Genomic DNA, 13,609 nt, shown 5'->3' with positions numbered 1-13,609 from the left:
TACATTGTCACAAGAATAAATCTCAGTCTTCTGCAGGAGTCAGGGAGAGAATCTGTTGAAGATCTGTTTCTAAAACAGTTTTCAATTGGTCCTTCTGCCTTTTGTCCTTCCTTCATTCTACTTCAACACTAATTTAAGATTCCTGCTCTTGGCTTTTACCATTACCAGGTTAAGGTTCAGCTTTCTTCAGTTTGCTAAATCAGTTATCACTTGTCCATCCCTGGCCACTTATTTTTGTCTCTTCTCTGGTTCTCTTTGTCCTTGTGAGACGTTGATGCCTTAAAAATTAAATAGAAGGGCCGGCCCCGTGGCTTAGCGGTTAAGTGCGTGCACTCTGCTGCTGGTGGCCTGGGTTCGGATCCCAGGTGTGCACCGACGCACCGCTTCCCTGGCCATGCTGAGGCCGCGTCCCACATACAGCAACTACAAGGCTGTGCAACTATGACATACAACTATCTACTGGGACTTTGGGGGGAAAAATAAAAAAATAAAAAAATAATTAAATAGAAGATTTTGGGGAAGGAGCAGAGAAAATACATGCATTCAACCTGCCATCTTTAACTAGAAGGTTTTTTTGTTTGTTTTTTGGGTTTTTTGTTTTGTTTTGTTTTTTCTTGGTGAGGAAGATTGGCCCTGAGCTAACATCTGTTGCCAGTCTTCCTATTTTTGCTTGAGGAAGATTGTCCCTGAGCTAACATCTGTGCCAATCTTCCTCTATTTTTTGTATGTGGGATGCCATAGCATGGCTTGATGAGCAGTACATCAGTCTACGCCTGAGATCCGAACACATGAACCCCAGGCCACCAAAGCAGAGTGTGCAAACTTAACTGCTACACCACCAGGCCAGCCCTAACTAGAAGTTTTTATGTAATTTTTAAGAAAAGTAAAATAGGGGCCAGCCTGGTGGCGTAGCAGTTAAGTCACGTGCTCCGCTTCAGTGGCCTGGGGTTCGCCGGTTCGGATCCTGGGCGTGGACCTACTCACTGCTCATCAAGCCATGCTGAGGTGGCATCCCACATAGAAGAACTAGAAAGACCTACAACTAGGATATACAACTATGTGCTGAGGGCTTTGGGGAGACAAAAGAAGAAAAGAGGAAGATTGGCAACAGATGTTAGCTCAGAGCCAATCTTACTCAAAAAAAACAAAAATAAAATAATATATATTTTTTAAATATTGTCTCTGATTCCTGATTATACATCAGTGGTCTCAGTGGCAGGAACAACTAAGTACCCTGAAGCACAGCATACTCCTGAAGGGTCCAGCACATCAGTATACCTACATACCTTTTTTGGGAGCTCCAGAAATCATGGCTGATGCCTCCATCAAGTCTTGAGACTAAGAGATGTTGAGAGAGAAGCAACAATAAATTTGAGTTTTATTTTTTTTCCCTCTTTGTCATTTTCATTATTCACTGATATTTTTTTTTTAGTTTGTTCATTTTTGAGTATACAAATCTATACTAATCTTACTGGGGATACCTCCTATTGCCTGACAAGTACCTCGAGATCCATCCTTTGCCTAATAACTCTCATTCTGCCTATGTTGTGACCAGATAAATTGCACCCCTGCTGGGTTTCAAGGGAAACTCCCCTAAGAACACATATACATTCTCTTCACATCATAATTCATTAAATCACCTAAAGGTTCCTAATGAAAAAGATAAAATACATGCCCTTCTCTCCCATTTGTGTATCTGTTTATATGTATGTGAGTAAACATACATGTACATACCACACACAAACACGTACTCGGTTTTTAAATTATGTTTGCTCTGCAATTCCTGTTCTTTGATTTCTGTGTATTGGTGGAGAAATCCGTAAAACCAAACTGATTGGTCCCAGTACAGATTCCTTTTATTCACTGAGGCAGCTACAAGTTGACTCCCTACCACGTTCACCACGTCGGTTATTCTTAACTGTCCTCAGCTTTTATTGCGATTTTCAACTCACCCCTCAGCCCCTGTCATTCTGTAGAAGTAACCTCACCTGTTTCTTTCCCTGAAAACCGAAACTATTCAACCTGGGCTCTCTTGCTTTTCCCTTTTGCTCTCTCCAAGTTTCTCTCTTTTTTTTTTTTTCCCTTTTTCTCCCCAAAGCCCCACTAGATAGTTGTATGTCATAGTTGCACATCCTTCTAGTTGCTGTATGTGGGACGCCGCCTCAGCATGGCCGAACAAGTGGTGCATCGGTGCGTGCCTGGGTTCCGAACCTGGGCTGCCAGTAGTGGAGCACACGCGCTTAACCGCTAAGCCACAGGGCCGGCCCCTCCAAGTTTCTCTTTATTTTCACCCATTGTCTTGCTTTCTTTACTGTGTTAGAGGAATAATTATCCTTCCTTTCTTGCTTTCATTCCTTTGTTAGAGGAATAATTATCCTTCCTTTCTAAGGTTAAACTCTCTATACTTACACAGTACAGTAGAGGGAACAGCATGTATAAAGGCCTGGAAACTTGAAAGATCAGAATTGTTGGGAAAATATAGATTTTCCTTCATGGACAAGTAAGCTTTTGAGTTAAATGGGCCTAATTTGAATGCTAGTTCTGCTACTTCCTACCTAAAGGACCTTGAGTTAACTTCTCTCCTGTGTTTCATTGTCCTTATCTATAAAGTGGACATCAGCTACCTTCTAGGGCTGTTGTGAGAGTCAATAGCCTGTCAGTAGGGTTGTTGTGAGATTAAAAAGCCTGTCATAAGCTGTCAATAAGTGGTAGCTGCTGTTACTGTTATGGCTGGAATAGGAGTAAAACTGTGACGGCAGTTCATTTTAGAATAAGTGTTTATATTTCTGTCTCTTACACTAACTGTAAACTATAAAGCCCTACAAGGTTAGGAACACTGTCATTCTCATCTTCATATTTTAAGCACTTAACACATACCCAGCACACCTAAAATAAACATGTATTGTGTATTGAATGAATGAATAGTGAAGCTTCAGTTTATATTGATTGAATTGATAAGTAAATTCACTTTTTTTTCAGTTTCTGTGGGCAATTAAAACCTTCCAAAGATTTTCAGATCACATTGTTAGGAATTTGATTTCTTCAAGTTTCACTGTTTCCAAATACTGGCTTTTAATATATCACTTGTGCATTATAGACTTGAGTGAAAGGGTGTCTGTGCTTTTTTCACATGTTGTCAATAATAAGTTAATTAGTTCTTTTTTTTTCTTTCCTTCAGGGAGGTGGTGCAAGCAAACTCTGTTCACTGGAGGAAGAAGTTCTCATTTATGTGCAAAATGAGTGCCAGTGCCACTACGGGCATCCTAGATCCTTGCATCTACAGAGTATCTGTGAGGAAGGTATAAAAATAGCCTATAACTCTCCCCTTTTGGAAACCATAATTAGTTCCATAGTCACTGACTCACTTTATTTAGCTCTCCTTTATCATTAGAACTGTTATATGTAATTTTACTTCACACTTACAGCAATAATTTAAATTACTATGACAAATATGCTGGAGAATCTGAAGTTATAAATTCAAATATTACTCAAGAACCTTATCTTGTGTGGGAGGAAGACTATTCTCTACCAACTCTGGGTCCTTTATGGCTGGGCTAAAAATTAAATTGACATGAGACAGAATAGCAGGAGAAAATCAAGCAAAGCTTTATAACATGGATGTATACATGGGAGAGACCCAGAAAAACTGGGTAACTCGGCAAAATGGCAGAGGTTCTCATCTTAAATACTCTCTTCAGCTAAAGACAAAGGAGGATGTTGAGGTTGGGGGGAGTCAGTTATGGGAGACTACCAGAAAAGCACAGTAAACAAGAGTAAGGTTATTATGCAGCCTTGCCTTCAGCATTGATAAGTTTCTAGAGATGAGGTCATCACCCCTTCTTCCTGATACAGAGAGGGAGATACCTTTACAAATGGAGATTTTCCTTACAAATGTAAGTGTTTGGTAAATAGAACTTTGATAAGAATGCCCTCCCAGTCTTTGCATACCTAGAGTTATCTATGGTGATAACCTGTCCTGGGGACAGGCCTTCTATCTTAAATTCTTGTAGGCAGTTGGTGGGGGGGGAGGAGAGGTCAAAGTTTCTTTCAGAGAAAATAATCAAGGTAAAGAGACGTATTTTGAGGTGTCCAATTCTGATCCCCCACCCTTGCTATCACTATACATATAATTATTAACCTTATTTGTATTATTTGAGGGGCTATATATGTCTGTATCCTGCCATTCATTAAATTCCTCTTTGTTAGGCATTGTTTTAGGGATTTCACATATATTATGTCTAATAACAACCCTGAAAATAGGTGTTATTTTTTCCGTTTTCAGGAAAATCAAGGCTCAGAGAGATTGTTACTTGCCCAAACTCACATAGCTAATAAATGGCAAAGTAGAGACTCAAACAAAATTGTTCTAATTCAGTCCATGTTTCCTTTCTCATATATTTCCTTTCCACGTATTAGGTTGAGGCATATTACCAGTCTGCAAAAGTGGCAATCTCAGATGGTTCAACTTAATACATATATAAATATGTGATCCTGCCTTTTTTCGGTGAAAAAGAGGAATCCATTAGTCACCACTACTGGTGAACTAAACTACTGGCTTTAAAATGTAAACTTTATGTTTTACAATTTATATACATTTTTTTAAAATTACCAAAGTAATACATATACATGTTCAAAAATTAAATAGAGATAGACTTAAAATGAAAAGCAGGAGTCCCTTGCCTTATTTTTTTCCACTCCAGTCTTACATCCTTCTGTATCAGATGAAAAGTTGTATTTTTAGCTCTCTTATTCTGCTTTTTGAGTGAACTGATAACACTATAATGTGTGGGCTGTATTTTAAATTCTGATATTTCTCAATCTATTTAGTTAAAATATAACATAACTACGTATATACATTTTATAGGTTTTAAGCCTTTAGTGAAAATAGACCTCTAAAATTGTCATGTTTGGAGCATAGTTGAATTGAGGCTTCCCTAAAGGACATATGGTGCAGTGGAAGTGCGTATGGCATCATGCTGACCTGGGTTTGAATCCCACATGTGCCACTTACGTAAACAGAGACCTTAGGCAATTCTCCTGACTTTTTAAAAATCAGTTTCCTCATCCAAATAAGGGTATAATAATTGCTTCCTCAAGAAGGTGTAAAGATTAACCGAGATATAAGTAAAGCATCCTACCTTTTTTCCCTTTCTACCTTAATTGCTGCTGTGGCTCTTACATTAAAACTTTTCTAAATGGAATTCTAATCATGATTTTTGAGAGATGATCAGTCAGTCTTTGAATTTTAAGAAAAAGAAAACGTATAACCAGTTTAGAGTAAAGCATAACTGCTAATTAAAGAAACTCAGAGTCTATTTTTTAAAAAAGTAAATTTTTTTTGCTATTTAAGGTAGGACTTGTTCATCTGAAATAAACCAGTTCCTCAGATTATAATGGTTTGATGTATTAGTTAGGGCATATATGATAAGCTACTGAAGCAGATACCCAAATACACAATGACTTAAACGAGATAGAAGTTTATGTCTCTCTTGGGTAATAGCTAAGGAATCCTGGGTTGGTAGTGCAGCTCTGCCATCTTCACCGTATGGTGCCCACCTTTAGATCCAAGGGAGCTGCTCCAGTCTTGTTATCTCTCAGCCAGTGAGAAAGGAGAAAAAGCCACATGAGAATAAAAGTAAGAACTCATAAAGAAAAATTAGTAAACTCAACTATATAAACGTTTTCTGCATTGCAAAAAAAATAGCTTAAACAAAGTCATAAATTAGGGGAGAATATCTGCAAATCATGTCAAATTTTAGTATGGAAAGAGCATCTTCAAATAAATCAATAAGAAAAGATCAACAACCCTTTAGAAAAATAGGCAAGGGACAGAATATACATTTCACAAAAAGGAAAATATAAATAGCTTTTAAACATGTAAAAAGTTACTCAATCTCAATATATTAAAACTACAAATAAGATACCATTTTTTACCTATAAATTTGACAAAGATCAAAAAGTTTGATAATGTACTCTGTTGCCTAGGACACAAGGAAGCAGTCAATCACCAGTCAACAAGTATGTTAGTTTCTACAGTGTGCCAGGTACTCTTCTAGGCACTGAAAGGACAGTGGTGAACTGGAATGAGTTACTCTCCTCAAGGATTCTACTTTCTGGTTGGAGTCAGGGAAGAGTGGTAGGAAAGACAGAAAGTAAGTATGTAACCAAATAAGATTATTTTAGACAGTGATAAGTGTTATGTATAAAATACAATGAGGTAATAGAGAATAACTTAGGGAGAGGAGATCATTTTAGAAAACTGGGGGAGAAGTCAGTGAAGATTTCTCTGAAAGGTAACATTTGAAGAAGAGGCACTCATATAAAGATCTAGGGAAAGGGCCAGCCCTGTGGCTTAGCGGTTAAGTGCACATGCTCTGCTGCTGGGAGCCCGGGTTCAGATCCCGGGCGCACACCAATGCACCACTTCTCCGGCCATGCTGAGGCGGCGTCCCACATACAGCAACCAGAAGGATGTGCAACTATGACTTACAACTATCTACTGGGGCTTTGGGGAGAAAAAGGGGAAAAAAAAAGGAGGAGGATTGGCAATAGATGTTAGCTCAGGGCCGGTCTTCCTCAGCAGAAAGAGGATGATAAGCATGGATGTTAGCTCAGGGCTGATCTTCCTCACACACAAAAAAAAAAGATCTAGGGAAAGACCATTCTAAAGGAGTGGGACCTTGTATTAGTCAGGGTTCTCCAGAGAAATAGAACCAATAGAGTGGAGATAGCTATAGCTATAGCGATAGATATCTATATAGAAGAGATTTATTATAAGGAATTGACTTACACAGTTATGGAGGCCGAGAAGTCCCACAACCTGCTGTCTGCATGCTGGAGACCCTGGAAAGTTGGTGGTGTAGTTCCAGTCCAAAGGCCTGAGAACTGGAGAGCCAGGGGTGTAAGTCCAAGTCCTAAGGCCTGAGAACCAGGAGTGCTGATGTTGTAAATCCTAGTCTGAGGACGGGAGAAGACCAATGTCCCAGCTCAAACAGGCAGAGAGAGAGAATTCAACCTTCCTCTATCTGTTTTTTCTATTCAAGCCCTCAACAAACTGGATGAAGCCCAATCACAATGGGGAGGGCAATCTGCTTTACTCAATCAACTGATTAAAATGTTCATCTCATCCAGAAACACCCTCACAGACACACCCAGAAATAATGTTTAACCTAACAACTGGGCACCCCATGACCTAGTCAAGTTGACACATAAAATTAACCATCACAGACCTGAAAGTAAAAAGGCCTTGTGTTAGTTTCCTAGAGCTGCTATGACAAAATACCTACCACAAACTGGGTGGCTTAAAACAACAGAAATTTATTGTCTTACAGTTCTGAAGGCCAGAAGTCAAAATCAAGGTGTAGCAGGGCATGCTGCTTCTGAAGACACTAGGGAAGAAACTGTTCCATGCCTTTCTCTAGCTTCTGGCAGCCTCAGGCATTCCTTGGCTTATAGATGCGTCACTCCAGTTACATGACTCTCTTCTCCCTTTGTGTCATCACATCATCTTCCCTCTGCGTGTGTCTGTATCTGTGTTCAAATTTACCCTTTTTGATAAGGATACCAGTCATATTGCATTAGGACCTCATTCTAACTAGTTTGCTTATGTAAAGACTCTATTTCCAAATAAGGTCACATTTTGAGGTGCTGGGGGTTAGGACTTCAAAATATATTTTTTTGAGGGGACACATAATTCATAACAGGCCCTAAGATTATAATAAACCTAGGGATTTATGTTTCTGAAATTAATGGACTAGCTTATTATAGACAACCCCTCCATCTGAGAATAACCAGAAAAACTAGACAAAATATTAAAAATAGCTGCTTGAAGGCATCAGAAGCTGCCAAGGCTGTAAGGACTTGAGAGCCATAGAATCATAGACAAGGGAAGTGTAAAGAGATGAGCCTGACATCTGGCATTGCTTTTACCCTCAAAGTATTTGCTAATTTGCAAGCCGTGGTTTAAGAAGCTGAGCCAAAAATAATGACTGAGACGTTAAGAAGCTGAGCTGAGATTCCAGCAATTTTTCATGAGTAAAGGGAAAAAAACTGGAGTCCAGGGCCTATATATATATATACATACGTGTATATATATATATATACACGTATGTATATATACACACATACACACATGCACACACACTGCATATATATATATGTGTGTGTATATATATATACGTATGTATATATACACACATACACACATGCACACACACTGCATATATATATATGTGTGTGTATATATATATATACGTATGTATATATACACACATACACACATGCACACACACTGCATATATATATATGTGTGTGTATATATATATACGTATGTATATATACACACATACACACATGCACACACACTGCATATATATATGTGTGTGTATATATATATATACGTATGTATATATACACACATACACACATGCACACACACTGCATATATATATATGTGTGTATATATATATACGTATGTATATATACACACATACACACATGCACACACACTGCATATATATATATATGTGTGTGTATATATATATACGTATGTATATATACACACATACACACATGCACACACACTGCATATATATATATGTGTGTATATATATATACGTATGTATATATACACACATACACACATGCACACACACTGCATGTATATATATATGTGTATATATATATATATGCATAGAGCATCTTTTGAACAATTCTTAAAAATCGATAACAGTGATTGTCTCTGTGGGGTTTCAACTCTTGTTAAAATCTTCCTACAATTTATTAATATGCTTAACTAAGTAAGTAATTTAACCTTTCTTTGGTGATTCCAGGTTCTTGCAATGTGTCAAACACTTTTTGGCAACTTCTTCAGCAAATTGATTAAATATTAGCTTGTCTTCTCACCATTTGTCTCTTTCAGATTGAAGTTAAATTCTGAATAAAAATTCTGGTCATTCAGGTGGAGGTGTGGGCATCCAAATAGTTGGATTTCAGATCATCAGACTTTTACTATGTTAAAGATATGGATAGTATCTATACTATCCCCCAGCATGTAAATGTGTACTTCAGAATTATTTGACATATATTTAATTTTAAATCTTTAATCATGATAATCTTATAATGTTTTCTGTCTTTGGCAGGAATTAAAAGGTGGAAAAGCTTATGCAAAGGTAGGTACATGTTTTTTAACTTTTTTGGAATTTGTAATATCACTCATTGCTGTTTATAAGCTTAAAAACTAAATGGTTTTCTCTTCTAATTGCTGTTCAAGTTGGCTGTTTTTATTTTGTTATTTGTGTGTGTGTGTGTGTGTGAGGAAGATTAGCCCTGAGCTAACATCCGATGCCAATCCTCCTCTTTTTGCTGAAGAAGATTGGCCCTAGGCTAACATCCATGCCCATCTTCCTCTACTTTATATGGGACGCCGCCACAGCATGGCTTGATAAGCGGTGTGTAGGTCTGCGCCTGAGATCTGAACCTGTGAACCCCGGGCCGCCAAAGTGGAGTACATGAACTTAACCACTACGCCACCGGGCCAGCCCCTCAAGTTGGCTGTTTTTAAATAAAGCAACTTGGAGATTGAACAGTTGGATCCAACAATAAATTATAGGCATATTCTTTCTACATGCCGATTATGGGATGTTGTTAAGTTTCAGCTTCCCTACTAGAAGATGATCTCTGGTTTGCATTATTCAGTCTCCCCTGGGAAGTATTCCCAGTCCCACCTCCCCCCAGTGAAATAGAATCCCTCCTCTGTGCTCTCTTAGCACTCTGTGTATACATGATCACTACTGTCCTTTATACTTTTACTAGCAATATGGAATTACAAATGAATGTGCTCACCTTTTTGCTGAATAGGAGGAATTAGTAATTAGTAATACTGCCAGAAGCCTACATATTCCTCTTTTATTTCCAGTCTCTGTGATGGTATCTCCATCCATCCAGTCATCTGAGCCAAGGACCAGGACACTAGTTTCAACCATCAAATCTGCCTAACTCCCTAAAACAAGTTGGTTGCAACGTCAGTTAGGATGCTCTTTGCTACAAGTAACAGGAAACCCTCCTCACCTAGAGATTTTTTTCTAATCTTACAAAACAAGTAGATGTGAGATAGAGCTGCTCCAGGATTGGTTAATCCATTGACTGAAAAACGTCATCAAAAACCCATGTTACTTTTCTCTTTCCATTCTTTTATTGTCTGTGTGATGACTTGGTGCTTGGCTAGCTCTCCTCATGGTCACCACGTGGCTGGCTGCTCAAGTTTTAGTCAACACTTTCACATATGACAAAATCCAGCTGTTTCGGCCGGCCCCGTGGCTTAGAGGTTAAGTGCGTGCGCTCTGCTGCTGGCGGCCCGGGTTCGGATCCCGGGCGCGCACCAATGCACCGCTTCTCCAGCCATACTGAGGCCGCGTCCCACGTACAGCAACTAGAAGCATGTGCAGCTTTGACATACAACTATCTACTGGGGCTTTGGGTGAAAAATAAATAAATAAATAAAATTAAAAAAAAAAAAATCCAGCTGTTTCTCCATGTATGACTTTTTTTGAGTGAGAAAACTTTTCCTAGATGGCCCTCAGAGGAATTCCCCATACCTTTCATTGGCCACAACTGGAAACCAGTCATGGGCGATAGGAATGATTGTCGTGGTTAGCTTAGACTAATCACAATTTAACAGTGAGCTAGAGGTTAGGTTACTTTCCTTGTACACGAGGATGAACTAAGAGTGGACACTTGAATAAAATCAGGGCTCTGCTAGCAGGGAATATCTGGGCATTGAATGGTGGGTAGGCAAACAATAGGGTCTGCTATGATTGACAGATCTTGATTTCTCCCTCCCAAAAAGCTCTTGAAACCATCCCTTCTCCTCATTCCCAAAGCCACTGCCTTAGGTTATGCCTTCATTATTTCTTATTTAAAACCTGCATTGGCCTCCTATCTTTTGTTCTCTGCCTCTATTGTCTCCCTCCAGTCTATCCTCTATATTATTGCCAGAGTGATCATTCTAAAACTCAAACATGATCATATCATTCCCCTACTTTTAGTCCTTCAGCGGCTGTCTATTGCCTGTAAAGGAAAATGAAATGAAAAGTCTTTAACCCAGCACATTAGACCCATCTTGGTTTGCAAATCATCTATCTGCACGTGTGCATGTGCACACACACTCATTCATCGTTATGCTTCAGACACACTGCCCCCATAAACCTCCTGGAGTGTACTTTGCTATTTTAGCCTCTCTGCCTTGTGAGTTGATGTTTTCCCTGCCACGTGTGTGCTTCTCCCTCCTCTTGTCCTGTCAACTCATGTATCGTTAAAAACTCAGCTTAGTCATCCCTCCCCATGGAGAAATTTTCTTTTCCTCTCTTTTTTGTAAGTATGCCTGCCTCTATCATAGCACTTACACTTTTTTATAGGAACTTGTTTTCTATCTTCCCTTGTTCGACTACGAGCTCCTTGAGAACAGAGATGATTTACATTCCTAATGCCTGACATTACCTGGAACGTAGATGCTTGAAATTATTTGACAAATGAAGTAGTATCTATTTTCAAGCACCATGTCTGACTGGGCAAGAGAAACAACAGAAAAAATAAACAAATGGGACTACATCAAACTAAAAAGCTTCTGCACAGCAAAGGAAACCATCAACAAAACGAAAAGACAACCTAACAACTGGGAGAAGATATTTGCAAACCATACATCTGATAAGGGCTTAATCTCCAAAATATATAAAGAACTCATGCATCTCAACAACAAAAAAACAACCCAATTAAAAAATGGGCAAAAGACCTGAACAGACATTTCTCCAAAGAAGATATACAGATGGCCAACAGACACATGAAAAGATGTTCAAAATCATTAACTATCAGGGAAATGCAAATCAAAACTACAATGAGATATCACCTCACGCCCATCAGAATGGCTATAATTAACAAGACAGGAAACAGCATGTGTTGGAGAGGATGTGGAGAGAAGGGAACTCTCATACACTGCTGATGGGAGTGCAAACTGGTGCAGCCACTATGGAAAACAGTATGGAGATTCCTCAAAAAATCAAGGATAGAACTACCATATGATCCAGCTATTCCACTGTTGGGTATTTATCCAAAGAACTTGAAAACACCAATGCATAAAGATACATGCACCCCTGTGTTCATTGCAGCGTTAGTCACAATAGCCAAGACTTGGAAGCAACCTAAGTGCCCATCAAGGGACGAATGGATAAAGAAGATGTGGTATATATACACAATGGAATACTACTCAGCCATAAGAAACGATGAAATCCAGGCATTTGTGACAACATGGATGGACATTGAGGGTATAATGCAAAGTGAAATAAGTCAGAGGGAGAAGATCAAATACCGTATGATTTCCTTCATTAAGTAGTAGATAATAACAACAATAAACAAACACATAGAGACAGAGATTGGATTGGTGGTTACCAGAGGGGAAGGGGGGAGGGAGGAGGGCAAAAGGGATAATTCGGCACATGTGTGTGGTGATGGGTCGTAATTAGTATTTTAGTGGTGAACATGATGTAATCTATGCAGAAATAGAAGTATAATGATGTACACCTGAAATTTATACAATGTTATAAACCAATGTTACTGCAATAAACAAAAAATTAAAAAAAAAAAAGAAATCATATTGCATCGATTGCATACTTTACGAAGTGAAGCCTGACACAAACTAAGAACTGGAAAAGAGAAGCAGAGCAATTGCACCTCACTGATGCCGTGGTTGTTAGAGACATCGATAGAGCTATAAGGCTTTCAGTCACAACCAGAAAGACAGTCCCAGCTACTCAAAAAGAAAACTAATGAAAGGTATTCCCATACATCTTGGTTATTTTATTGCTTACCTTAGTAACAGTAGTAATCAAAGCCCATCATGAGTTAAGAGGAGGCTGGGGAGGAGAATATAGATTAAAATACTGAAAGCTTGTTTTTATTTAGATATTTGGCTTCTAAACTTTTTTTTAACTGTGTTCTACATTAAAATAAATATAATATATTGCAACAACAAAAAAAAAGAATCCTTCTCAGAAATGTTTTCAAATGGATAAAATAGAATACTAGATTAAAATTTGTACTCAAATACAGTTATTAAAATATAAAAATCATGATAATTTAATATACATGCCTCTTTATTAATCCATTATTAAATAATATGGGGGAAGGTTTAGTAACCACCATCCTTTTGAAGTAGTGGTGAACATAAGTGATATTTTGATATAGATTCAACAATTGTAACTTGATGTGAAAATATCTTTGATTTCCATTGGTGATAACATTACAGGTACTGCCAAATACTAATGGGATTTATTGACTACATTTATTATTGAAGAAAGTGCTAAATATAGAGAAAATAAAGATGTAAGTTTTTCCCATCCAAAAAAAAAAAAAAAGTAGTAGTATCTGCCACAGATCTAGCTAGTATTTATGTATATATGCCATTTTAATGAGCCAGTTATCTCAGTGAAGCCAAAGAGAAAATGATAAGGAAATCTGGCCTCTCTGGTACCTCACTAGAATGTAAGCTCTTTCAAGATAGTCTTTGTCTTTCCTGTTCATCACTGTTTTCCAGTGTCTAGAACAGGGCCTGGCACAT

General features: G+C 38.3%; 1 protein-coding gene across 2 annotated transcripts in view; it reads left to right on the top strand.

Moving 5' to 3' along the window:
* Window positions 1–13,609, top strand: part of EEIG2 (EEIG family member 2) — a 67,081-nt gene that overhangs the window by 28,313 nt on the left and 25,159 nt on the right. For both annotated transcript variants that reach the window (XM_087446376.1, XM_004420749.3), the window contains exons 2-3: window positions 3,179–3,299; window positions 9,141–9,170. In XM_087446376.1, coding sequence (XP_087302502.1) covers window positions 3,179–3,299; window positions 9,141–9,170 — 151 coding nt within the window. The remainder of the gene's footprint in view (window positions 1–3,178; window positions 3,300–9,140; window positions 9,171–13,609) is intronic.

The sequence above is a fragment of the Ceratotherium simum genome, chromosome 2 (genome assembly GCF_057802395.1).
Source record: "Ceratotherium simum simum isolate JZ-2026a chromosome 2, ASM5780239v1, whole genome shotgun sequence".
Taxonomy (NCBI): Eukaryota; Metazoa; Chordata; class Mammalia; order Perissodactyla; family Rhinocerotidae; genus Ceratotherium; species Ceratotherium simum.
Note: the sequence above shows the minus strand (reverse complement) of the source record. Positions and strands in the feature narration are given on the sequence as shown.